Genomic DNA, 26803 nt, shown 5'->3' with positions numbered 1-26803 from the left:
AGATGGAGCATGCAAGAAGATGAAGGATGTAGGTATTCTCTTTAACTCACTGGAACAGCAGATTTGCATGTGTATTTGCCAGTCAAATGAGATGCATGGGAAAGTAGGGGTGTGACTTTGGAGCGCAAACTCATTCAGAATTCCCCTCTTCTGGGAGACTCCCGCATCGCTTCCAAGAAAAAAAGGTCAGGTGGGATTAGAGGATCTGGACAGTTTGGACAGTTGGAAAATGGATTTCTGGGAGTGGTTAAATGGACCATGGTGCTCATAAGCACCTCATAAGAGGTTTAATGAGTGCATTTGTCTCAAGTATCCATCACCATCCACCATGTTTTTTTCTTTTTTTAACGCAGATGTTATTTAACTATGCAAAAGTGGTTATTGTTAGTATTTGATTCATACTGTTGATTTGTGTTGTTTTGATCAAGTTACCATATTAATGCAAAATATCTTTTGTCTGTTTCATATGCATATTTATTATTTTTAGAAGCCTATTGTAACTCATTATTTATTTTTTAACGGTCTGTTATTTGTTGCTTTTAGCTAATACTTATTAAATTGTTCCATTACTTTTAGCTAACCATTGGAAATTGTTTATCAAGTAGTATAATCAGTGCAATCAGTATCATCGGTAGTCTAAGAAAACTATTTTAACCATTTAGCCAGTATTTTAGCTTTTCATTTACATTTGTAGATTAACTGAAATAAACGTTACAATTAATGATTAATGATTAAATATTTCATTCATTTTTATGATATTGTATTTGCCACAATGGCACACACACACACACACAACACACACACACACACACACACACACACACACACACACACACACACACAGGTGAAACAATACACGCCTACCACCAAACGGATGTAAGAATACAGTCACTTTTAATAATAGGCAATTCAAAAAAAAGAGAACTTACAGTAAGACATTTTTAATAGAGCCAAGAGTTGAACCCAAACCGAAGTTAACGCCTCTTTGAATCGACCGTAGGATGCCACTGAGGCTAATTTGACTCTGTTTGGGGTAATCATTCAAGAGGACCTTCCACAGGCTCCACGTCTGCGTCTGCTTTCAGTTCCACGATGATAAAAGCACTAAAGACACTAGACTTTGCTCCTGCTGTTGTCGAGGCCATATCCTGGACGTGAATATTCTTATCTATGATGCAAACGTGAACACAACTCTCCCCAAAACCAAAGGAACACAAAAGGTATTTTGGTGCAAAGGTTATGTTTCTCCAGAAGGAAAGTTCCTCTTTTTAAGAGTACCAACGCAACCCTGACTCTAAAATGTGATCACGCACTCGTCCCCAAAATATAGACGAAACAAACACTGACACGGATGGTTTATTCCAACACTATATGACTTGTTTACAGCAGCAACAATATTACTGAGCCATTGTGTCTGTAATAGCAATATGATTTGACTTATGATGCTGGGCCAAAGGAACAGGCCAAACAGGTCGGGCTTTACATGCAATAACAAGCGGAGTACTACTCAGCGTGTGAATACAGATAAATAATATCTGGGAGGAAGTGTTCCAAAGACAAACCCCAAAATAATAACCTACATGATGCCCTCATAATGGAATTCACTATTCTGTTGCGTCATGGGAACTGTGGGATGCAGCAATTCTTTGGAGCTTGATACCAGGAACTAAATGTCAGAATAACTGCTTTGATTTTATAGAATAATAAATCACTGAAATAGTTCTTTCAGGGAATATATGGTTCATCAGTTAAAGCAATGTTGTCAAGCCCCAGTGTAGATGTGTGTGGTTGTACCGTAAAAGGTCAAAGGTCACTAACAGGGTATTCAATTCAATTGAGTTTATTTTGTATTACAAAGCACTCAGAGGGCTTTACAATATGTACATACACACACATATATATATATATATATATATATATATATCCCAATAACACAAAATATAGGAAAAAGAAAATTCAAATATCTGATATTAAAAAAAAGCACTTGTGTATGAAAATGAGCACGTCCCTGCCGGTTGCTGCACCGTTTCTTTGGCCCTTGGGAAATCTGTGGTTGAGACATGTGTCAATTGGTCAAAAGACTGAAATAAATCCAGTGCATATCGTGTGCTTCTCATATGCTAAAAGCATAATAATAATACGCTCGTCTGCCCACGTGTTCTGATACATAGCGGCAGTATGTACATCGCCAAAAGAAGCCAACAAACCTGCTCGCATATACGCACACATTAATCCCCCCCCCACTTAGTGAAAATATGAACAACGAATGACTGTGCTTAGATGTAAACACACACACACACATACACACACACACGCACACACACTGACACAGAGAATTGGAGCAGGTGAAATGTAACAGGTGTGCTTCTAAAGTACCTGAGGGTTGTGTCTCAGCAGAGGGAGAGATGGGGGTTGTGAAAGGAAGATCTCTACACAGAGGCGCAAACAGGTTTTGCTGCTGGATATTGATCACTGTACATAATAATTAGCGGAGGGTTTGTGGCCGTGTGGGTGTGTTGCATGTCACAGATCTCGATGCTGCATGACAGATTAACCCTTTACTTCCCCTAAGTGTTTAGTCATTCCACAACACCGAGCTGCTTGGAAACCACCTGCTGCGCAGAGACAGATGTCGGGATGGAGTGGAGCGGAAACCTGCCAACGTCCAGTTTGCAATACATTTTAGTAAAGAAAATTATATATATTTCTAAATTGAAAAATGTGTTCAATTTGAAAGATATTGATTGTTTTGTGGTTTCTTTATTCGCCTTAAATTTCCCCTAGATAGCATGAAAGTTTGATTAAATGTACATAATATGTTTAATATTATAATACTATTGGAATACTTTTTTTCCACTTTTTATACATCGTTTGGCTGTACTAACACAATTTAATAGTATTTACTAACTTTATTCGATCGTGTGACCTCATCTTTTTCAAGAATGACCTGAAAACAAGAAACATTAATCATCAAACAAACGCACGATGAAGCTTGAGGGAGTTTGCAGTTCAGGCTGCACACTACCTGGATGGAAGTGTGTACTGTAATTTGAGTACTCTAATTAAAAGTGGAGCTTTGAAGATAATATCTCGACGTGCGTTATTACCTCGTGCCAAGTCACATGTGCAATTAGTGGGAAAGGGGTCACACAGTGTGGTAGGCGCATCTTTAATATCATTGAATATCATTGATTTTGAGCGGAATTTCATATTAAAAACCTTTTATTTAGGTGTTGCTTGTGCATATAACATGGTGACTGATCTGTGACAGAGTGTTTAGGGAGAAGGAGGTGCAGAATAACAGAAACACACGCTCCAGAAAAAGTTATTGCAGTGCCTTTGGCAATGAATTGCATTCAATTGACTTAAATTCTTCAAAGACGGAAAGAAAGAAGGATGTAAATATATATATATATATATATATATATATATATATATATATATATATATATATATATTTTAAAAAGACCATGTAAATAGAGCAGGGAGACTGACTACCAGCAAGAGGTTAACCCTTTCAGTGCAGACGCACAGTAGCCAGACAGGAAAGGTGAGACAGACATAGCACATGAACACCACAGGTTTCATTTGTCACTTTCTACACACACACACACACACAGTGTACTGTCACACCCGTAAACTAGGATGTGTTTACCTCCTCTTTCTTTTAGGTTTAAAATAAATATAATAAAGGTGTATTCCACACAATGCAGCATGCAGCCAATGTTGGAAAAGAAGAGGCACAAAAAAAAGAAGGCCTATTCCAGTTTTGCTTTTGGAGGTAGATGGTTATCGGCCCGATGGGGTGCGTGTTATTAAAGAGGGAGTGGTTGGCTGACTGTCATTTAAGGGGCACAAGAGGGGGCTCTGTTTGCAGTGTCAATATTTACAGCAGGGACACATGCTGGATGAATCTTGACTGACTGAGGGGAATCGTGTGTGTGTGTGTGTGTGTGTGTGTGTGTGTGTGTGTGTGTGTGTGTGTGTGTGTGTGTGTGTGTGTGTGTGTGTGTGTGCTGCGCGCGCGAGAGCTAGAGACAGTAAGATGAAAATACAGAATTATCAGCATGAATGGATGTCAGATGTCATGCTCTGATGAGCAGATTGAAGTCTTCCATAACACAACTTCTTCTGGAGTGTGTGTACTCCCCGTCTACCGAAAAGCAGAGCTCACAGAGTCCCAGAGTGTAAAAAAAGAGTTGTAGCGTTCTTAACAATAAAGTTTCGAAACGTCAACCAGTACAGTGTAATGTGATTTAATAGGCGGCCAATCACAAGCGGACTCTGTCACAATCTATTTTGCATTGCAAATCAGAGATATGGAAATTAGGGGGGGGGGGGGGGGGGGGGGGGGGAGGGGGCGCACACACACACACACACACACACCTGTACCACTGCAGTGCTGCACTACACCATCAGTATGTGTCTTGTTCTGTGTGCTTTCCCTTTTGTTCAACCTTGTGTTTACATTAGCTTCTCTTTACAATACGAAATCCCCATTAATCCTCGAGGACATTTATTTTCCTGTATCTTTTTTTTTTTATGACTTTGACACTTCCCGCTTCACATCCCCCATGCGTTCTCGAAGTTTGCTTTTGAGCAGGTGGGACATATTGTGTACAACAACTGCATTCTGGGATATTACAGAGAGCTGTAATATCCCAGAATGCACTTTGTCGATTCCACAGCTTGAAGTTCTGTGTTTGTGGTGCAAAACTTCATCGACGACGTGCAACTTTACGCTGTTTGTTTTCAGCCCGTCTTTCTTCTTTCTCAGTTTTCTGTTTACACAGGAGCTCCTGGCCCCCGGCTACGCTTCCATGTCATAAACCCTCCTGTTGATTCACAGGTTGACTATTGTATTTATACTGTAAACAAAGCAGCAGGGAGAGGCCCCCATAAAGTGCCCCCCACCACAATGAGCCCTTCTCTCGTGCGCTGAGCCACTGAAATGATCTTACTGCCACCTAGTGGTGAAACACTTTATTTGGAAATGATGCTGTTGGCCCCCTGCATCGGTCAAAATTCAGTCAATTATTACACACACACACACACACACACACACGCACACGCACACGCACACACACACACACGGGATACCTAATGCGGTGGATATTGATTGAAACACATTTATTTTATTGCTCACAGTGCTCAGAGTTTGGTTGTCAGAACAGAAATGTACAGTCAAAACGTCAGATGGCAAACATCTCTGATAACTCACCAGTATAGTATTACTTTTGGAAATCCCCATTAAAGTGATTTCATTCAAAATGATAATTATTAAAGATTAGTATAAGAGATCTGTCCCTAAAGTAACGAGCATGTACGGTAGCTGTACACATTCAATACAAAGACAAGTGGGCACAATCCAAGCTGCTGATGAAGCGCATGTAACGTGATTAAAAGCTCCAAAAACATGAGCGAATAAATTAGTAAAACAAGTGAAGAGAATGCAGAGGAAAAACTGCTTTTGAACGTCTCGCAGTAAAAGCAGAACACGATCGGCTCAAACCCACTTTGGCAGAAAGAGAAAAGGATTGTTTACTCTCTTCTGAGCATTGGGCACAAGGACAAACAAATGTTTAGACCATCAGGCGTAAATTATGGGGTCTGGGGAGGAACTGGAAGACAGAATTAGTTGATTGAACCGAGTGGTTACTTTTGAACATGTGTGACCCCTTAAGGGAGTACAAGAGGGAAAACATACCCCCACTTTAATGCACATGTATAAATGATCTAAAGTTTCCAAACATATTGGTATTTGAATGTTGCCCATTTTTAGTGCAATCTTATCCTAGAAGCTGATTTTTTCTATTTATTATGCTAATCTTTGTGAAACCTGTACGGCTCAGTGAGCCTGTATCAGTTTCTGAGAGGTATTAAAACACAAGAGTCCCGTCTGGACGACAATGAGTGATTGACACATAATGGAGTACTTCTATTTTAGGTAGTACACAGAGAGAGTACCGAGTTCATTCGTAGTAACCGCTGGTACTCGAGTCTGGTGCTTCCCCATCACAGATGTGAAGAGCAGACATTAATACTTTACTTATGTCTATTAAAAGTATCGTTACGAATATGACCACTTTCTTACAACTCGCAATAACCAACTTTATTGCACTGCCCCTCATAGAAAAGGCTTTAAAACTGACAAACAAATTCAATGTTTTTACATTTTTTATGACCATAACTTGTCATTTTGGAATATAATTTTATAGATTATATTGTATGTAGAATATAGTGTGTTGACTGGGCTGTTTCAAGTTATTTCCTCTATAGTTAAGGGAAGACGTGGGGCTTCTTTTAGCGAGGTGTACAATAAATCTTAAATATACATGTTGAGAGCTAAGTGGTAATACTTTTTTTTTTTAAAGCGGTGCATCTTACAAATGGACCAACTAGTAATTCTGCTTTGTTTTAGCTCAGTTTCACCATTGAGATAATAGATCTACAAGTACCATTTTAGAATGAATTGTATATTATTATACAATTATATATTATTATATATAATAATAATAATATAAGTATATAATACATATTTTAAAATACATACAATGAATGATGGTATATGGTTTTCTTAATTGTCTTCATACTCACTGCAGGGTATTTTAAATATTATAATTAAAGATTGCATTCACTAATTGAGCCAAGTCTGTACGTGACCTACGATGCAGTGTACACACTTCCTGCAGCAAATGTAAAAAAACAAGCGAATATAAAAGCCATAGAGCGGAAACAGAGCCGCGAGTTGATGAGTCAGGACAGGACAATGGCACCTTGGAAACGCTCACTGGGTGTGACACCCAAAGGGACCCTTAAACTGGGTGAAGGTTCAAACAGGAAGCAAGCGGCTTCAGTACTGAGAGAGTATTTCAGTGTGCTGGTGGCTGAAGAAAAACAACTCCAAGTGTAAGAAACGTGTCCAGAAAATGGTGACACCACCATTACTAAACGTGTTCCACAGCCGGACCACGTTGCTGTTAAGGCTTTGTTGTATATGAGCTTGTACAGTGAGTTCGTCAGATAAATAAATGCACCCATTGAGCCGTTGTTACAAAAAAAAAAAAGAGTTACATTTCCCAAAATCCATACCCAGTAAAAAGGTGAATACATTGCTGAGATTTTGGCATGTGAAGTGCTGAGGTTGTACATCACAGTGTGTACAGACGACACTGTAAATAACATGACACCAACAACACAAACACTTGAGAAAAAAGAAAAGAAAAAAGGGCTCCGGTTTGCGATTCGGCGAGGTCAAAAACATCCAGCCGACGGTTGACATCAAGCAACTCGGGGACCCGTATCGTATCGGTCCGACTAGTCAGTGAGGCTCACAGGTTACAGAATACGTCGTACAGTACAGTGACATTAGAGTTAAAAATGCTCTTCAGTGAAAAGTAGACAAGCTAGACACTTGTAGAAAAGAACATCCAATAAGCTGTACAAAAAGAGGAAACGTGAAAAGGGCTTAATAGAGTGTGTAATGTCGAAGCGTTTAAAAAGCATAGTATAGTAGATATATTCATATATTCCTCTTTTTATTTCATATATTTTTATGTCATCTCTTCCAGCTCAGTCCAGCTGACTTGTTTTTATCATTTTGGCTTTTGTAATTTCTTTATTGTTCTAGCAGCACTGTGCAAACACTTCTTCATTGATCCCTCATCAGATATAAACTATCAATTCCTGCCTTTCTCAGATACTTTGAAGCAGATATCACTGGAGCAAGGCATGATTTTGTCAAATTGGCATTTACTAAGATTATCCATCCACTGCCCAAACATCAGTCTCTCGCCGTCTGCAGTGCTACAGTCCTCCATTCCAGCAGAGGGAGCTGTTTGTCATGAAGTGAAGCCAGACTCCCATCCAGCGGTCCCACTTTCAGAGCCTGTGAACAACCAGCAGTGGGAGAAAATATGCTGGGAGGACAAAAGGAAGATCAAACGCCTCAAGAAACCAGAGGAGGATTAAGGGATGTCTTCCCCCTCTCCTTCTCCTCCTCCTCCTTCAGGCTCGGGCTCCTCGGCCTGTGAGTGTGTTTGTGTGTCTGAGGGTGTGTGTGCGTGTCGCAGGCGGCTCCAGCGGGCCTTGTTCTTGTGCAGGTGGCCCATCATGGTCCGACTCAGGGGGCTGGGCTCGGTGAAGCGGTGCCACTCCTCAAACAGAGGCTCCACGATGTAGGAGATGAACCCTGAGGAAATACGGGCAACGAAAAAAAAGGTGTTTCATCTCCCAACGTTGATGATGACGACGACGACGACGCAGTTTACAGTTCTCGGGAGTACTCACCTGTCTGAATGGCTGGGACAGAATCAGCCTGCTGGTTACACAGAGGACTAATCTCCATGTCAAACTTTCTCTCCAGGTCACCTGTCAGGGCAACGGCCCCCCAAAAAATAAATCCACATGAATTAAAAAAAAAAGGAGATGTCACAAAATAGGATGCTGACCCAAACCAAATCAGTAGGGATATATCTTAACACCTTGATGAATGCCAAAGAGGGAGGAAACATGAGCGGCTGTGACGTTACAGTCACTGAGCACAAGACATACACTGTAAATGTGACCGGCAACAAAGTCTGCGAGACTGAGACGGACGGTTTCCAACGGTGGCCAATCGATCGGTGCATCTCTAATCTTCAGCTACTAATTCAATTACGGTGGAAAGAAAACCTCTCTGGGAAGATTTGCAGTCACGTCTGAATCTCAACTGGGAAGCTCCATTCTTTTTTCTGATGTATTCAACTTTTTTTCAAGAAAATGAATCCTAACCTCTAGTTGTCTATTCCTGGTTCCTCTGACCCCCACCCACTCTTCATAGGTATTTTTTCATGATTAATCATACTTTACTCACCCTGCCTGTAGAATTCCTCACACACTCTCTCACTCCACTGTCTGCTCATCTCCCAAACCCGACACGGATTACAGACGTCTGCACACTTCAGAGCAATCTGAAGGCAAAGAGAGACGGAGTCACACACACACACTGAGCAGCTGCTCCAGCTGTACTGTTTTTACACATTTCATTTTGTGGCTGTACTGTCGCCAGGTGGGTGTGCAGCATACCTGCAGTATAAAGTGCCTGTGGGAGGCCAGCTGAAGGTCCAGGTCCTGGTTATCCAGATGTTCTCTGAAGGTCGACAGGAACTCATTCTGCCTGCTGATGTCCGTGGCGAGGATGAGAGAGCCCAGCCGCTGTTCCATGTCCTGCCTGCAGAATAGAGGGGGGCACTACTGAGCCCAAACCACAAAACCACTAATGCCTGTGCTATTATGTTTGCACCTGCAGCAACAGCTATATTGTCTGGATCATCCTGTATATTAAATTAGTAAGTTATCATACGCTGTAGTCTGTATGGCGTAACCGTTCTACAGCCATGTGCTTTGTGGAGAGCTCCTGTGGCGGTCTTCTATAACTCACCCTGTTCTCTGACCTTGTAGTGGAGGCAACCAACTGAACCCTGAGGCCCCGACTCTTTTCTCACATACTCCAATTTCAGATTCTGTATTCTAAGATCAGATTCCTTTGCAGCTATTTATTCTAAACTAGATATTATTGCTGCGGTCCTTTTGCACACAGTGGGAACTGTTGTTGGACTTCCAGTCTAATTGTACAATTCACGTAATATGCCTTAAAAATAACTGCCCTCCACGGCCATGCAGATGTGTTAAAGATATGTGGATCTCGTAGTTTGTCTGCTCCAGAGCGCTGACATATGGAATCCCTATAAAATATTGGTTCATATTGTATTGTTAGTCTTACGAGACGTCGGCAGGCAGGTGGGACAGCAGTCGTGACTCTCGCAGCATGCCCACGGTGGATCTCCAGTGGTGACTCTCCAGCACAGACGTGTTCTGTCAACGAGTTTCATACAGACGCCGTTACAGACCGGACGCTCAACCTTCTGCACATTTCCACCCACACACCGACACAGCGTCAGCACACCCGCGAGTACCTGGTAGAGGGACGCCAGGTGGTGTCTGGTCTTAATGAGGAAGGGCTGGTTGACTCCAGGGTGGTCCACGTCGTGGGCGGCTGCGGCCATCAGACCCAGAAACACATCCAGGGGACTCAGCTGCTCTGCCAGCTAGAAAACACAAATGGGCGACAGGGAAATGATGGTTCCTTACGTAGGAGGGTCACCTTGATTTCAAATGAAACCTGAATGCTGAGCTGTCCTTCAAAGAAACCACCGGAGAGCTGAATTTATAGAGTTTATCCCCAGTAGTAGCTGGTTCCCTCAATAATGTCACCGTAACAGTTTGTCGATGTTTATTGATTCAAGGATAGTTGAAGGCCAGAGATATTAGGACAGGGATTCTTTATATTGTTGTGGCTCATCCATATTGGTGAGCAGTGTAGGACTTGAGCTCTTTTAATACCTGGAGGATATACTTGATAGAAAAAAGCAACAATTTATCAGGATGAGGACTTTACATCCTCAAATCTTGGTCTGCTATGCTTCTACATAACTCAGACAACTGTATTTTAAATTATTTAAGCATAGTATACGTTATATAGTATAATCGTTTCATAAATACCAAACACAGAATAAATAAATAGATACAATAAGCACATTTTACCTCAAAAGGTGAAACGGTTGGAAACATATAGATTTTAGACAGACATAAGTGTGTGATGATAAATGCTTCATGGTCAGTGAAAGACAATACGGCCTATTGATCAGAGAGGCCTGACATCTCACATTGTGAGTGTGTGCTTGTTATCTCGAACACGCCGTCGTGTGAGCTGTGCTGAATTCAATTTATTATTATAAGTGCTTTTAACAAAATAGGTGCATTACAAAGTGCTTTGCGGAGCAACAAAGGACACTAAAGCAATTACTGTTTAAAGGGAAAGATGCAGAGATTTTTAATCTGGTCAGAGGGCTTCAGGGATTTCTCCGGGCTGAGGATGGATGTGCTGTCGAGCCTAAGTGAGGAGGAATTATCCCGCAGAAGGAGAAGCTAATAGAATATGTCAAGGAGAAACTCAGGCCTGGTAGTGTGTGTGTGTGTGTGTGTGTGTGTGTGTGTGTGTGTGTGTGTGTGAACAGAGTATTATTCATTACCTTGGGCTCCTTCAGGTAGCAGTACATGGCTTGAGTGACATCAGCAGCATGAACAGCATTGTGATAGGGATTCTGGGAGTGGTAGTCCTCCTGCACCATGCCTGGCGAGACACAACAAGGTTAAAACCTCATTGCATTATCTCATCTTTCTCATTTTAAAATCAGATTTTAAAGCCATTTAGGCAACAATCTTGAAACTGTCATGTATGTCTGCTTAAATGTGATTGTCAGAGCAGAGACAGTGTATAAGAAGCATAAACTAGTTTACATGCAACTGTGAATCAGAACGTCACGTTAAAACCTGTAAACATTTTGACCAACATTAAATTTAAATTTAAATTTTCCATTGTCTAATGACGAGTGGAGATACTTTGGGTTGTCTTCTTATATTGCATTTTGTGAGTGGAAAAAACACAGAAGAAAATGCTGAACAAAAATACATATTGAACACTTTGAATCCATAACAACAAACTGCTGTATTTGACAGCAGCATTTAGCGTGCTATGGATACTGGCGTAATATTCCCTTACAACAAAGCCACTTCATACATAAGCCCTGCGACTCTTTTGTATCGACAGACTGGCAGACAAAAGAAGTCGTTGACGTCAGTCTGGAATTTCCTGAAAAATTAAACCCTTCTCAGCTTTCCAAGCATTGTGCCCCGCCAAAAGGGCCAATGGGTGCACTTTCTACAGACTCAAGCTATACAGCACAGTAGTTAAAATTGTGAATGTCATTTGTTGAGTCGAACAAATTTCGGAAGAAATAAGACAAATATTAGGGTGCACGTTTACGTCTCTTCGCCACTGACGCTCGCAGCTTACCAAGGAACCTGTGCAGTTTGACCATGTCCAGCTGGAAGTGGTGAACGAGACCGTAGACATTGAAGAGATGGCACATCAGAGTCACCAGGCTGTGGCCTACAGCACACAAATCATTTTTTTTAGTGCATTTACTCTGAAAATTAAATGCTACAGTACACGATGTGTTTAATAGCTGTATTGTGACAGAGAAAAACAGAGAAACAACGCTGAAATAAAATAGTTAAATTGGTGAAGGATTAATGCATTTGTTAAACTTGAAAACATTTTTAGAAAAGCCATCTCACCATTTGTCAGACGATCGAAGAGGAAAATGTCAAAGTTCCATGTGCCTACTTTTGATAGCATGTGCTGTGAAGAAAAACACAAGTTTTCAGAAAGTGATTCACAACTGACATACGCACAATGTGTTGGGTTGTGTGTGCGTGTGTGTGTGCGCTTACTGCAGCTTGTCCCAGGTAATCGTCGTCCAGTAGGTGTAGTGACCCGGGGGTGTGGGGCACCGAACCCCTGAGCAGCCTGGAGGCGTGGCAGTATCTCTGAAAGCTCAGCTGACGCTTCACCTTCCTCCTGCCGGCCTCTACCTCTCCGTGCTGGGCACTGGCTGAAATTAGAAATAATTGACAATAAAAACAGGCTAGTACAAATAGGCATCCGGAAAACAATTTTTACGATTTCTTGAAATGTGGCTCTTTCCCAGGATTACGATCGTTAGTCCCCAGCAATTAAGTGCAGCTACATGCTGCATCAGGTAAGCAGACACTGACTCATAACACTGGAACCCTTTGTGTCTCAGGAAACAAATAGATGAGAGTTGTGTTGCCGACATTGAGGGATTTGAACTTACTTTTGAGGATTCGCAGGTCAATCAGCGGGTAGGAGCCTCGTCTCTCGACCAGCAACACGCCAGCATGACCGGTGTTCAGTCTGCCATCGGCTGCAGACAGACAGAGGAGAAAGATGGATGTAGAAATATAAACGTGTGCCGTCATCACTGATGATCTGCAAGCGGCCATTTGTGCAGACGTAATCCACAAATCAAATTTAAGAGAGCCGGGAGGCGAGTGTAGAGACTAGCGCTGAGGGTGTGGAGGAAGAAAGCAAGTAAAAAAGGTCGATGGCTGAATGATAAGTCGAAACGGCCAGCGAGGGGGACGAGAAGGCAACGGAGCAAAGTGTTCCCTGGTGTGGGTCTTTATGTGCAGCCTCATGAAAGCAGATTTATTTCGCTCTTAAAAACAACAAAGTGATCTTTGACATCGTCGAATCATCAGGACATCATGCATCTGGTCCGATTCTGGCCAAGGAGAAGGGATTTCACGCCACCGTGGTACATTGACTCAGGACGTCCTGTTCACACAAGTTATTCTGGATTTTATGGGAGTTCGACACCGACGTTGATTACGTACGCATAACCTTTGTGAATTATAAACCAAGGACTAAACACAAGGACTGGTCCTAATTTCTGCCATGAAACAAAGGTTATCTATTTGAAGGGTAAGAAAAGATGAACTGTGTGAAACATCATATTTTTTAAGTGCCCATGCGTTTAATATGCCCACAGCACATTTCATCCTGAACAGATAGCGTTGTATTGTCAGATGTTTTTTTCACAAGAAATGTCTTCAGAGTCACAGAAGTGACCTTTTGGGTTTTAATCGTTGCAGCACAAAAAGAAGACTTGACTGAAGACTTGAATATGCCGCCTCTGCTTTGAATGCACAGTTCAAAACACCCTGAGGTCACCAAACAGGTCCCAAGCCACAGCGCACACTTGAATAAACTAAAACCTATGAAAATGACTGAATAATTTACAGGTCAGATGTGAGGAACTGGAGGTTGCCGGTTCACGAGAGCAGCTAAGCTACCTGTTAATGGGGCCGGGGTCCCCGTGGTAACCGGGTCTCGCCTTGCAAGTGTGTGGGGCTGCCAAAGCGGCAATAGTTTGCAGGCACAGTGTTGTGGTGTGGTGTGGTTGTGCTGTGCTGGGAGTGTGTGTGTGTGTGTGTGTGTGTGTGTGTGTGTGCAGTGTAGGCTAGGCAGCTATGCATAAAATATACGGCGCAAAAGTGGCATCATTCCCTATTCCTGCAAACAAAAATAAAATGGCTTAAGGAAAGTGACTCAGCCTGTGAAAGTGAGGCAGAAGAGTCCTGCTGGCCTGGTTTGAGCAAGAAAAGGACAGGGGGGGGGGGGGAGCCTGGTGGGCAAGGAGTCGGTGGGGGGGAAATGCATCATCTGGGAAATCCCCCTGACCACCCCCTCCTCCAACACAGAGAAAACTGAAGACACACACACACACACACACACACACACACACACACACACACACACACACACACACACACACACACACTCTTCTTTCACTCAAGCTCTTTCTCCATACTTCCATTTTATGTGTCACTCCATCCTTCTTTCCTCCTCTACCTCTAGCTCCTGTTTCCACACCTTTTTCTCTCTCTCTCTCTCTCCACTACAACGCCCTCAACCTTCCCATCATCCTTCATTCCTTTCTGTTTAACAACAACATCCCCACTCCACATCCATCCTTTGGTCTCACTCTCCTCCTCCCCTCCCTTTCTCTTCCTTTAACACTCTGTGCGGCTCAGAACTGGGTCATTTCGGATGTGAATCAGTCGGAAAAGGTGTTTGTAGACGCGTCTCACCGTGCACCTGTGCATAAACACTTGACACACACACACACACACACACACACGATTCCAAATGTGAAAAACAAGATCGCACACACAGCCCACACACTCACATATGGGACACCGTTACGAATATGTTTACTTGGCTTCGATGAATCTGTGGGTGTTTACGGCACAAATGGTGCTTTGGGGCTGTTTTCCTTCACAGAAAGAGAAAGACAGACACATCGCTGCCACATGCATTCAAACGGTCCTTTTAAAAACACACTGTCTTTTGCATTATGTTTTGATGCTTTTAATGGTTTTATGTGAAGCACTTGGAATTGACTTGTTGTCGAAATGTGCTATACAAATAAACTTGCCTTGCCTTACTGATAGCAAAATAGTTGCAGATTAATCCCATATTGATGGATTCATAATTTCAGCCTGTTATCAATCTAAATATAAGAGGGAGGAAAAAAAAAAAAATGTAAATGCAGAACTTGAAAGAATTAAGAGTGAATCACCTGTCAATCAAATGTAAAATCAAGCTCCTCAACTTCAATGTTTTGCTATTCCAAATGTATAATGTCAAAAAAGCAGAATTCACAATACATTTAAATAAATCGTATTTCCAATTGAAAATAAACATTTTTCCTGTTGGCAATGTTGAAATCTGTAAATCTTTTTCTACCTAAAAGCACCTATAAATACTGGACTTTCTCAGCCCTCTACATCCTTGGAAATGGCAGACTGACTCACTATCACCGCTGACAAGTTATCGCACAGAGTCTCGACACATGTTGAATGTGGCGAACACAAACACTGCGCTGATGGCCTCTCGCTCTCTGTAAGGAGTCATCAAGTGAATGAGGTCGTCACGATGCAAAAGGGAAAGTCACTGTGCATTTGTCAGTTTTCCATCTTATGAGTCAGTGGTTGCGAACAGGTAATTCCCCACAGTATGAATCATCACTTCATCAACAAAATGAAAAGCACATTAAAAGATGTATATGTATGTTGTTTAATTTTTGTTATGAACTCATAACTGCTTAAAGCATTAGTCTACGTATTAATTCCCATGAGTATATACCCTGCTGTCACAATCCTTACCAATCCTTGTTAAATATAAGACTGACCTTACTTCTTGCCACCACTGTTGACATTAAACATCAGTTCATGTCACATCGAACTGTAAAAAAAAAATATTTTGCGTCCCCGGTGCTGCATACTCCAGACAGACTTACTCTGCTTGATTGATTACATCTCGTCAGTGTCACTCTGGCTTTACGGCCCAAATCCCCCATTTCACCGCCTCCTCCGCCTGGGAGCCTGAACTGCTCTGAACCTCGCCTCGCGTCACTTACGAAAACACACAAGAGTAAACAAACTGCCAGACGCCCACCAGTCAAACATAACGTAATCCCACGCACTTGTCAAAAATTAAAACGTGCACCCAGGCATAGAATCAAAAGTCGAACATTCAAATGCAAAAATCCCATATTCATTAAAAGTGACCTGCCAAAAAAGGACCACTATTTTGAAAAACACAAATAAACTAATGAATTATACACAAGTCATTAAACATTGTAAAGGAATCTGCCCCCCCCCCCCTCAAAAAAGTCAAATCTTATATCACACTCACTATCCGTGTTCTGCCATGCATGTGCATGTGCATGTGTGTGCAGTATACAGTTAATGGACAGACGAAGAAGGAAAACATACATTGGACATTAAACATTGATGAGAATCTGACTCCCAACCATGAGTTTTACTGTACATGGAACATGTATTATGTGCAAGTTACCTTCCAGATGAGCGCTCCGGTCCTCTAAGTCATGCTTCACCTCCTCTACCTCTTCCTTGTCTGAATCCACCCAAGTACTGGCCTGACTCCTCTCGGGCCCCCGGGGGCCTCCCTTGCGAGCCCTCCACGCCGCCCTGAGCTGCCGTATGAGCGCCGGAAGCTCCAGGGCCAGCGACAAGCCTCCACAGGTAATAGGAGGCGTCCTGAGCGGACCCCAGACCGGCGAGTGAGGAGCCTCATCCGGACAGACGCCGGCTTCGACCGCAACGCCGAGACCGGCGTCCCGCATCCTGAGATGTGGACCCCAGAGCCCCTCTAGCACCGGCATCCTCACGCCAAGAGACAGCAGATAGATGCAGGACAAGGAGGTGCAAGGAAATGAAAGATCAAAGTAAAGAGGGGGGTGAAACTCATGAAGTGGAGGTAGCGAGAAGGTAGAGGTGAGGACGCACAGAAAGACAAGAGAGTAGCAAGTCAGAATGTAGGACAGAAGAGTAAAGAGAGACAGAATCGGCAGCGGCGAAGAACAGGACGGGACAGAAAGACCAAGAGCAAAGGGGTGTTAAAGAAAAGACAAAAGCAAGTGCAAGAGAAGGAAGCAGGGGAAAGCCAGAAAAAAAAAGAAGAAGTGGGAGTCCGTCTCTATCTCCTTTCTCCCAGAGTCGGCCACTGACGGTCTGCGCCCTCCTTCTGCCGCATTCTCTCTCCCCTCTTCTGTCTCACTCGCGCCGGTGTTGTTGTGGAGCCTAAAAGCCCCTCCTCCTTCCGCTCAGAGCTCACTTGCACACTCGCTCACTCTGCTCCACACGCCGCCACACCGACGGCAGACCAATAGGATATTTGTGTGAACGACTGTGGGGCTTTGAGTTCACGGACATGATCTCATGATCAGGCCAGTGGGAACAGTCAGTCATACCTTCACCACACTTGAGCTCTCTGGACAGACTTTGCATTTTAAAAAGATGATAGGAGCATCGAAATTGTGTGCAGCGCAAAATATTTAATACTTTATTAAATACTTTTTTTTTTTACATTTATTTTTATTGTGAGTGGGACTACACATAATTATTTAGTTCAATGATTTGGCTAATTGTTTGATCTATACAATAATGAAAAGTAGCAAAAGACACCATTAAAGATGTTCCAGGCATTTTCATAGTTTTAGCCAAAACCTGAAGGTGCTCAAAAGTTCAATGGTGAAGATGACAGAAAACGGCAAGAAATTCTCCCTTTTGAGAGACTTGACGCATGCAATTTTTTTTTTAATTTGAAAGGATTCCATAGATTCTAATAAACTAATCCATTAATTGTCTAACTGTTTCCGCACTAATTGCGTTTCCATGTAATCTTGTTGCCAGGTACACCGAACAAGGGGAGTAAAATAAAAAAAGAAGAAAAGAATATAAATACAGCCACCCTTCAAAAAAGCTTTACCACCGTATAAAAACTTCAGCGGGTTTGTTTGGATTTATTTGTTCTGAATTCTGCTGTCTGGGTGACTATCAGTTTTGGGCTTAAACACAACTAGATTTTCTGATAGAGGCCCGAAGAACTCGTTTTTTGGGACGTTTTTGTAAGATGTTTGGAAGAAATGTCAGATGCAAAAAGAAAAGAAAGTTCAGGAGAAATAAAGCCAGCACCCCTGTATGATCATCAACTATATGCAGAACTCATCCAAACAAACTTATCCCTTCACTATTTGTGCTCTGCACAGTCTCCCTTGAACCCGTTTAAACTCAGATGAACTGAACATTTGTTTGGGACTGAAAACACTCTCTCCCTCTTGTCCTTCAAAGTCATACACCCTCAGGCATTCCTGTGGCTGAAAAATAAAATAAAAATTGAAATGAATACAATTAGTTAAATGTAAGTAAATAAGACCGTCTGTATGTGCATGCACGCAAGAGCTATGGCCGTTACTTTAGTTTTTTCCATGGAAATGTTACCTTGAGAAACAGTCACATGCAGACCAAAGCACTGACAGACACCGGCGCAGACAGAAACACAGCCTTGAACATCCCATTTCAGACGCAAGAAGTTGATAGCAAGAAATCACGAGACAAAGAGCGTTAAGATAAAAAGACACAGGCCGTGAGAAGCAGCGGGACACGATGTACAGCGTGGTTATTCAGGGAAAATGTACCATGAATATGCACTCAATGTAGTAGTGTTTAGTTGTAGCTGTGATGACGTCACTAAGCAAACCAAACCACCCCCCCCCCCCAGGTTTGGGTGGCTCCAAGGTGGACAGCACCAACTGGCCCAGACTATAATGGCCTCGGTCCAACTCCGAAAGTTCGGCTGGCAAATCGTAATTCTAAAATCAGCCCCACAATCATTAAGAGTGTGAAACAGCCTTTACGAGTATGAAAGGAGTGCATCACACCGTCTTGTATGCGACTTCATTAAATCAGAACATGTGAACAAAGCCGTTATCGGACAAATGGAGCTAAGATTCTCGACTGTGGAAATGTGCGAAAAGAAATCCCGTGACAAAAATACGAAACACAGTGATAATGAAACCGAACGAGGGAAAGATATCAGAGAGTCGACAAGGTCAGTGGGAGTTTTGAGGCGTTTGGACATTTCTGCTGGTTTGCATGCGCGCAACTATGTGAGCATGTGTGTTCAGAGATTTCTTTTTGGCACTGCCTTTCTACATGCTGCCTCACTGTACTTTTTACATCACATGTTGCCTCACACTTGCACACAGTGGAGCTTTAAACAATCTTGAACCTAATACGAGAAGAAAAAGAAAAAAATAGCTTTAGCTACATTTCAAGGTCTGAGACTGTTATGATAAACAGCTACATTTTTACAGTCTCCAGTCCAGACACTACTTTAAAAACATGCCTGGAGCAAAACTTACTGTATTGAGACACACATTTTTTTATTATTTTTTTCAAACAAAAGCCATCCAACTGGACTGCCGAGAGCATATACAGTGGAGAGATAGCAGAAACATGCCTCAGTGTTTGACACAGATTACACAGGGCCAAAGGTTAGTGACGGCCTGAAGCACCGTTACCAAATGTAAACAAACATTTTGTGCACCACCAATTTTGCAGTTGGCTACATGCAGCACATTAACAACCTTTTGCACAGTGGCTTTCAGGTCAGTTAGCGTTCTTACCCAGCATGCGAACTTGTACGGCCTTCTGCTCCGACCTTTTAAATGCGACTGCTCCACACCTCTGCGGCAGAGAGAAAGAAGGAGAGAGAAAGAGAGAGAGAGAGAGAGGCTGAGATTAATATTACAACACCCCAAAATACACACTGCTATCCGAGAGCATCAATGAACCGGGCTAATAAATAGGAACTGTGTGAAAAGTCATGGTGACACTCTTGGCGAAACACACAGGGACCTCGTTCGCACTCATGTGTCGTTCTGTCGGCCTGCGCCGTTTTCACACCAGCCCTCAAAAAATCAAACGTAATGGTGTTGTTTTCTGTTCTTTCACATCCAAGCACAATCAATAATGTAGCTGTGTTGTTTTTTTTCTTGTCCACTCAGCTACTACGGTGACAATATGGTATCAATTTCTCTCCTTCACTCGTTTGTCTCTAAATTACAAATAGAAAATAGATTTTGAACACTAAAAAAAACTGGGAGTTAGGCAGCATAGCAGCATAGTTGCACATTAATCTCATGCTCCCACATGGTCAGTCGTCATGGTCAGGGGTCTTAACGCATCTTTTTTTAGCCATTTTATATCAAATGTGCGTCTGTTGTTCAGGTCACATGCTTTTCTTTTTCTCTCTCTATATATATATATATATATATTTCTATTTTAGTACGTCTGTCTGTTACATCACATTAAGCAAATGTTTTTCAACAATAACCCGATTCTCATAATAGTGAAACATTACCCATCATCATGTGGGAAGTGGGAAAGCCATAAATTACAACCATGGCTGAGACGAACACTTATTTGTCGTTATCGTTTTTTCTTTCTATTCTTTATAAAAATGTTTTTGTGAAATGTTGTAAATAATGTTCCGAAAATAGTGAAATATGCTCAGAACAATTTCTCACGAGTCCAAGGTGACATCTTAAATGTTTTTTTTTAATCAGTTAACAATCATGTATAAAGAACAGCAGTAAATTATTAAATTCAAGCAGCTGAAAGACAACGAATCGGCATTTGAGCTTGAAAAACGACTGCAGCAACATTTTCAATGAACAATTTTCTGTCACTTAAACTGAAGACTTGTGTCGTCTCATTCCAACCAAAGAACTGTGTTGACACAGAATTTGTCCACCAACATCCCTACCTTGTTTTTACATTTACACCAATGATACCAAGCGCATCTCTTTCTGATGAGTTCAAAATGATAAAGTACATCAGCAGTGTGGTATTCTGCCATTGTACTCTGATCTGAGGTCAGTTCATAAACATAACGTACAACCCAAAGGCCTCCGCTGCATTTCAGGCAGACTCGGCTCAGTACATTTCCCAATTCAGGTCATCTATTTATAAAAAGGTAGTAATGGCTATAATAGTTAGAAAGGCTCAACATCTGTGTCCATAGTGGACAAGAGTGAGAGTGGACTGAGTGCACTCGGTAGAGTTGGTTTAAAGACACAGAAAAGGCAAAAGACATTCGATAGAAACCAGGTGGACCAACTGGCCCGATTGAAACATAACAATTCGCCTGTTATCTCTCATTACTGTTTATACTGTTTATAATGTCACCCCTCTACAGGAAGACGGCCATAAAAGTGTGTGTGGAGGATTTGCGTCTAAATGAGCACACTGCTAACCGGCGTGCAGGAAACAGGATGGAGACAAACCAGAGGCGATGGAGGTTCACTCATCCAGCCCACGTGGTTATTACATGTTTACGGGACGCCCTCTTCTTTTCCATTATCTCTAGCTCTATACTCACGTCATTGTTCACCTCAACTGGACCACTCTCTAGTCAAACTTGTCTAGCTGCTGTCAAACTGTTTACTTTGGGCAGGTCTGTTCCCTCCTGCATGGTCAGCAGGGAAACAAATATTTTCTATTTTTAAAATGTATATACTTTTCTTTTAGAGATAAAAATTCTGCGAAGCAAAAAAAAAAAACTTTCCCTCTGACAATCAGCAAGTAACAAGTGCTTCTTGAAAATATTACAGAGGAGACAAAAGTTTAAGACTGCATATGCAAGAGATGACAACTGAGCCATCTCCGTGACTTCTGCGCAAACTCCACCTGCTAAGGGGAACCACGTGATGTGTTAGAAAGCTCTTGGGGAAAAAAAAAAATAGTAGTAAGTGGCCCTTGAGATGGATTGCTTTTGTCAAATAGTTTCAAAGTTCAAGAATTAACTTTGCATTTGAATGCTCAGTGTGAAAGCTAAGAGGTGGAAATTGAAAGATTGTTCGAATAAAAAGTATCGTTTTCACGATCAATGCAACTTAGTTTGACATAGGAGAGCCGGCCTACATGTACTTTAACTGTACGGTAACAATAACTATACTAAACCAAGTTCTCACTTTTATTTAATTTACTTCCTGTACATATCAGGATATCTTATGAAGTGTTCAGATCCGTATCAAACTCGTAAAATGTAGCACAAAACAAAAACATATTACTTATAATTTATAGCACAGCTGCCTTCACTGCACACCTGCCCCTGGTCTCCACGTGGTCTGCAGGCTGCAGGTGGACTGCTGTAAATATGTCAATACTCTGAATTGCCCACATTGCAATAACACAGGTGGGTCTCCTGTGACAAATCACTGCAGCTGATAATAAAAAAATAAAATAAAGATAAACGAGGACAGTCTGCACCAAAAACATTGTTAATGTCATAAAAACACAATGTCACACTATAAGCTCACTGACTAGAATCAAAACACATTAGGCCCCCTATTACATAACGACCGCGGTCATAGAACATATCACACGTAACGCCACAGCATTTAGAACAAAGTAGACGACGACACGGTCACCATGAAACTCTCTTTGGAGCACTAGAGAGTAGAGATGACGAACATTATAGGAATGCAACACAGTTTTCCGGTTTTCTCAGGCCTATTCCAGAACAACTATTTGTGTATAAACAGGTGTGTGTCTTCCCACGCAGCCCCACACGCAGCAAGTAAAGTCGCAGTTTACGTACCTCGACCATCGAACAGGACATTTAACCATCGCCGCCGCTCGTGGACAGCAAGTGAATGCGACGTCAGAGAGTGAGGCGCGTGCGGGGAGTGTTTTCATCACACGAGAGAGGCGCACGAGTGAACCGCATGCGGCAGGCGGAACAAAAAGGTGACTTGAGACCTGGCGGACACCTGTTTTAAAAAACAAGTTTCATTCTCCTGCCGCAGTTGAGTCTGAGCTTCCACGCACTATGAAGGACAGTGTCGGCTTTTTATTCAGTCAAGGTGAAGTTGCCGTTTCCCCTCGTGCGGTTTGAGAGCCGCAGAGGGGGAGGTGCTGGTTCTGGCACCAAATGGGCGGGACTTGCGGGCGATGGACCAATCAGCGCTGGGTACAATCACTGATTTGAGTACGATTGGTGTTCCTCAGTTAAATAAAGCTTTAATTCGGGATGTTTTATGATAATAGAGTGTGAGGGAGATCGCTTGCAAATGGTGTTTCCCAAAGGTTGTTATTGACATAAAGGCAGGGCCACATCTGGCTGAGGGGCCCCGTGGGGCCCTGTGGATTGTATTACAAAGTGGCACTTATAGTTATTTTTTTGTTAATTTGCAACTAGGAACGTTCAATTTGTGTCAATATACCAAATAACCAAATACACAATCTTCTTGCCAATGGTCTAGCTTATTTATGAAGGTCGTCGGTATTAATTTGATACCGTTTCATAACCATAAATTAAATGTTCCTCACAGTAACTTCAAAGGAAGTGTTAGCCTGCGAGTCATCAGTGTTTTTCACAGGAAATGCAGAAATTCTAGTCTAGATTCATATTGAAACAGAAAGGTCTTTAACCGGGCTCACAGTGATAGCAAAAACACATATTTTGATAACAAACATTTAGGGAAATCAATTAAAACGTGTTCCAATTGCATTCCATTATATCTTACTGAGAAGATATACATCTTAAAGTAATTCTATTCATGTAAGAATATGAATTAGTCCCTACAAACATGCATTATGTGTGCGTTCTCCTGAGACCTTTTAACCTCCGTGGACAGTGTAATCCCTCATTAGTGCTGTCGGATTAATGTGCCATGCTGCTCGTAACAAAAATAAACCCATTTATCACTATCCCTCTTGTCAAATCCAATTGAACACTGGCTGACTAACTGAAAATATATCTCTCTAGCCTATTTGTTTACTGCTTCTGGTGAAGGACAAGGCCCTTACAGGTTAGCCAAGGCAAATCATAGACCTGGAACTATTAAGTCAATAAAAAAAAAGGAAACAATAAGGCACATGTACATTTTCTTGATAGACCTTTTACCCAAATATTGTCCTCTTCAAAAGGACCGCAAAGGACGTTAAGCTACAAGAAGCCGTAAGACTCTGACCTTTGAGTGTATTTATTTAATTACATTAAGCTTTATTTAATCAGATGTTCACTTGTATTATTTCACTGGCAATAATAGCAGAATATGTTTGAATGTTAGTTAGAGTCCTGATGGGCAGGTGGCCCCTTGCATGGTAGCCAACAGTGTGTGAACGGGTGAATGATGACATGTAGTGTTAAAGCGCTTTGAGCGGTTGAAAGACTAAAACAGCGCTCTACAAGTACAATTGAGCAAAGGTTTTTTATGCTTTGCTTGTTCTAAAAAAAAGAAATATTTAAATGTTTAAAAAAAGAAAAACATACTCATTGTGCACATTAATTGCAGCTGTGGTGGAGTGGTCAACATGTATTTCCATATATTTGATTGCAAATATAACTGAATAGAATTATAAGATTTAATGTTTTAAAGTTTTTTTACATAAGTTTTTATATAATATTAGGTTATTTACGGTCATTTTCTCTCCCAGTCACTTACTTACCCAGTGAATGTGAAGCAAGACGCAAAGGCAGCCGCCACGGTTAAACTAATGCTCGTTGTACGCCTTCAAACAGTCAAGTTGTAGTTCACACCAACGTCTGTCCAAAATGTCATCGCTTCTTCATTTCATCCTCGTAGACATGTGTCTAAAAATGTGTTTTGTGAGGTCACAGTGACTTTGACCACTAAAATCTAATAATAACAATGTTCAAAATAGTTACAAATGGATTTGGAAATACACTGAATTGGTGGAGAACATGAAAACAAGAACAGCTACAAAATTGATCAGTGCACTTCAACACTTTAATATAAAACAACCTGAAACAGCAGTTGCATAGAATATAGCTGCGTGAATCTCAATACCCACTTTGTTGAGGTAATAATTATAAGGCCTCACAAAGTGACTTGAAGCTGGAAGGCTACAAGATACAGTGCACACCTGCTTTTAAAACATTATTACATTTAAAAAATAAGACGCCATCAATATATGAATAACACATGGAAACATAAAACTCCACTGTACAAAAACAACATGTACCGACATCCTTGTTCACAGCAATCGCTGCAACACAAACATACATTCAAGCCTTCCAACCATGAGATGTGTAACAGACACAAGCACTTTGTTCATTGTGAGACAAACACTCCTACAAGAACAAAAGTAACAAGACAAACAAAGATTAAAATGAGCTGCAGTAGTAATTCGTCTGAGAGGCACATCTGTGCGAGTTGTCATTGGCTGATGGGCGGTCGGACTTTTGACATTTTGGGGTCCGACCAACAGAATCAGAGGTGGAGGCGCCCCTGACTGCGTCTGACATGGAGAGGAACCTGAAACGGAGGCATCAGATGAGCAGACCTGCAGACAGATGTGTGTGTGTACGAGGTGTAGCGTGTGTGTATATATATATATATATATATATATATATAAGGTGTAGCGTCTATGGGGAAACAAACCTTGGGTGTGTCTGGACTGCCGAACGGTGAGAGTTCCAGTGAGTTTTCTTTGTCAGAGGAGCTGTTGTGGCGATGCTGGGCGAACTTTCTCTTTAGCGCTTCAGCGATAAGAGCCGCCGGGTCACTCAGCAACGCCGGGCCTCCTTTACTGCGTCTCCTCCGGATGGGCGTTCCCCCTGGCGATCTACAGAGAAACGGATGGGAACATGTTGAAGCATACCCCTCGCTTTCCAAGACAACGCATGTTGGAACGTGAGCTGCCGAATGCAAAACTGCAGTAGCGGTAAAGGTTTCAGGCGATTATACACTATATTCACAATTCTATTCAATTTCTGCTAATATAGCCCCGTTAATGCTACACACTTTCCCTTTAAAATAGAGAAATAAAAAACGAGAGCTTTCTGCAGCAATAAGGACAAACCATTTTATATTCGAGGATATCACTATTGGCAAAAACTCTAACCAATTTCTTTTATTTCCCAATTCCTACCTCGCAACTGAACGCAATTTCACTTGATTTAAGTTCCTGAGAACATCCAGCATGGATGGGGACCCTTTCGCTTGCGAGTCCTGGGGCTTGAGCTGAGCCTGGTCAAGGTCGTTCTCGTTCTTCCTGCGCTTGCGGATCAGCTCGAACACAGACGGAGTCTCAGCGGAAGAGCCGGGGCAGGAAGGAGGAGGAGGAAGAGGAGGAGGAGGTGGAGGTGGTGGGGGAGCAGCACAGCGAGGCGTGGAGGTGAGAGCTGGCAGAAGGGTAGAAGACATCAACGGCGTGCCTGGTGTACTCTGGGACTCTGTCACACCTAATGAAACTTTGAGAGAGCACAAAACGGTTGTTGAATTCGCTTGACGTGACATAATTGTGTATATTGTGAAAAGAAAGTTGACACAAGATCACAAAGAGTGTGCACCTGAGGCCGGAGCGGCAGTAACGATCATGGCTATCTGAGCTCGTAGTTTGAGCAGCTCGCTCTCCAGCGCTGTGATCTTCTTCATAGCGACCGGATCAGCTGATCGGCCTCCCCTCGGGGCTTTAGTCTGGGCCGGTGCTGGGTATCTCACCACGTCTCGAGTTACAGTATTTCCCTTCTTTGGAGGTATATGGTTCCTATGGAGACAATACAGCAGTTTCAATATTTAACATGTTCCCCATCCAAAAGAAACCAAATGAGTGTGTTTTCAAAGCTGCTAAATACAAAAATCAATGCAGGTATGAATTTCTAAAGGGGAATTGCATGGTAGTGATAAAGATAGTGACAGTTTCCAAGATACTGTAAAGACTTTAAGGGACATTTCGCCCCATTTTAGTTAAGCGTCAAATTATACGGTGTACATATATGGTGTACAGTCAGACCACTTGTGTTCCTACCTAGTCTTGGCATAGCTCTCTCCCTCATCCTCAAACACCCACAGGACGTCAGCGAACGAGGGGATGGCCCGTGCCTCCGCAGGGAGGTCATCGTAACCGTGGGGCCTGTAGGTGAGCAGAGGGACCTAAGGACCAAACATGAACAAGGAAGGTTAACACATCTTGACCCTGACTAAATGACAAC

The 26803-nt window shown here is 42.2% G+C and overlaps 2 protein-coding genes across 4 annotated transcripts in view; both read right to left on the bottom strand.

Moving 5' to 3' along the window:
* Positions 1 to 5115: 5115 nt before the first annotated feature.
* On the bottom strand, positions 5116 to 22735 carry LOC117727515 (cAMP-specific 3',5'-cyclic phosphodiesterase 7B-like). Of its 2 annotated transcripts, XM_034527874.1 has the most exons (13): positions 22442 to 22735; positions 19464 to 19524; positions 12741 to 12830; positions 12337 to 12497; positions 12181 to 12244; positions 11897 to 11992; positions 11073 to 11173; positions 9957 to 10088; positions 9764 to 9855; positions 9067 to 9211; positions 8855 to 8951; positions 8290 to 8370; positions 5116 to 8191 (listed from the first exon to the last, which is right to left on the bottom strand). In XM_034527874.1, the coding sequence occupies exons 1-13, from the start codon at positions 22460 to 22462 to the stop codon at positions 7968 to 7970; spliced, it is 1365 nt and encodes a 454-aa protein (XP_034383765.1). In that variant the 5' UTR covers positions 22463 to 22735; the 3' UTR covers positions 5116 to 7967. The 2 variants fall into 2 exon arrangements, with proteins under 2 accessions (XP_034383765.1, XP_034383764.1); XM_034527873.1 differs by lacking the exons at positions 19464 to 19524; positions 22442 to 22735 and adding an exon at positions 16331 to 19191.
* Positions 22736 to 24574: 1839 nt separating this feature from the next.
* Positions 24575 to 26803, bottom strand: part of mtfr2 (mitochondrial fission regulator 2) — a 4667-nt gene continuing 2438 nt past the window's right edge. Inside the window, exons 4-8 of one of the 2 annotated variants that reach the window (XM_034527973.1) lie at positions 26620 to 26744; positions 26162 to 26358; positions 25741 to 26062; positions 25251 to 25434; positions 24575 to 25124 (exon numbers count right to left, since the gene is read on the bottom strand). In XM_034527973.1, the coding sequence (XP_034383864.1) occupies positions 25080 to 25124; positions 25251 to 25434; positions 25741 to 26062; positions 26162 to 26358; positions 26620 to 26744 (873 nt within the window). In that variant the 3' untranslated portion in view covers positions 24575 to 25079. The remainder of the gene's footprint in view (positions 25125 to 25250; positions 25435 to 25740; positions 26063 to 26161; positions 26359 to 26619; positions 26745 to 26803) is intronic. The other variant, XM_034527971.1, reaches the window with a different exon arrangement.

Source organism: Cyclopterus lumpus, chromosome 24, assembly GCF_009769545.1.
Source record: "Cyclopterus lumpus isolate fCycLum1 chromosome 24, fCycLum1.pri, whole genome shotgun sequence".
Classification (NCBI taxonomy): domain Eukaryota; kingdom Metazoa; phylum Chordata; class Actinopteri; order Perciformes; family Cyclopteridae; genus Cyclopterus; species Cyclopterus lumpus.
The sequence above is the reverse complement of the archived record's forward strand: the minus strand, read 5'-3'. Positions and strand labels throughout refer to the sequence as shown.

Bases quoted from the DNA above. Each gene is read 5' to 3' on its own strand.
- LOC117727515 (XM_034527873.1), bottom strand. From the start codon at position 16,658: ATGCCGGTGCTAGAGGGGCTCTGGGGTCCACATCTCAGGATGCGGGAC. The intron at 12,498-12,740 runs GTAAGTTCAAAT...TTCTAATTTCAG, and splicing joins TGACCTGCGAATCCTCAAAA to CCAGTGCCCAGCACGGAGAG. The intron at 9,212-9,763 runs GTAAGACTAACA...TCTATTCTGCAG, and splicing joins CACCTGCCTGCCGACGTCTC to GCAGGACATGGAACAGCGGC.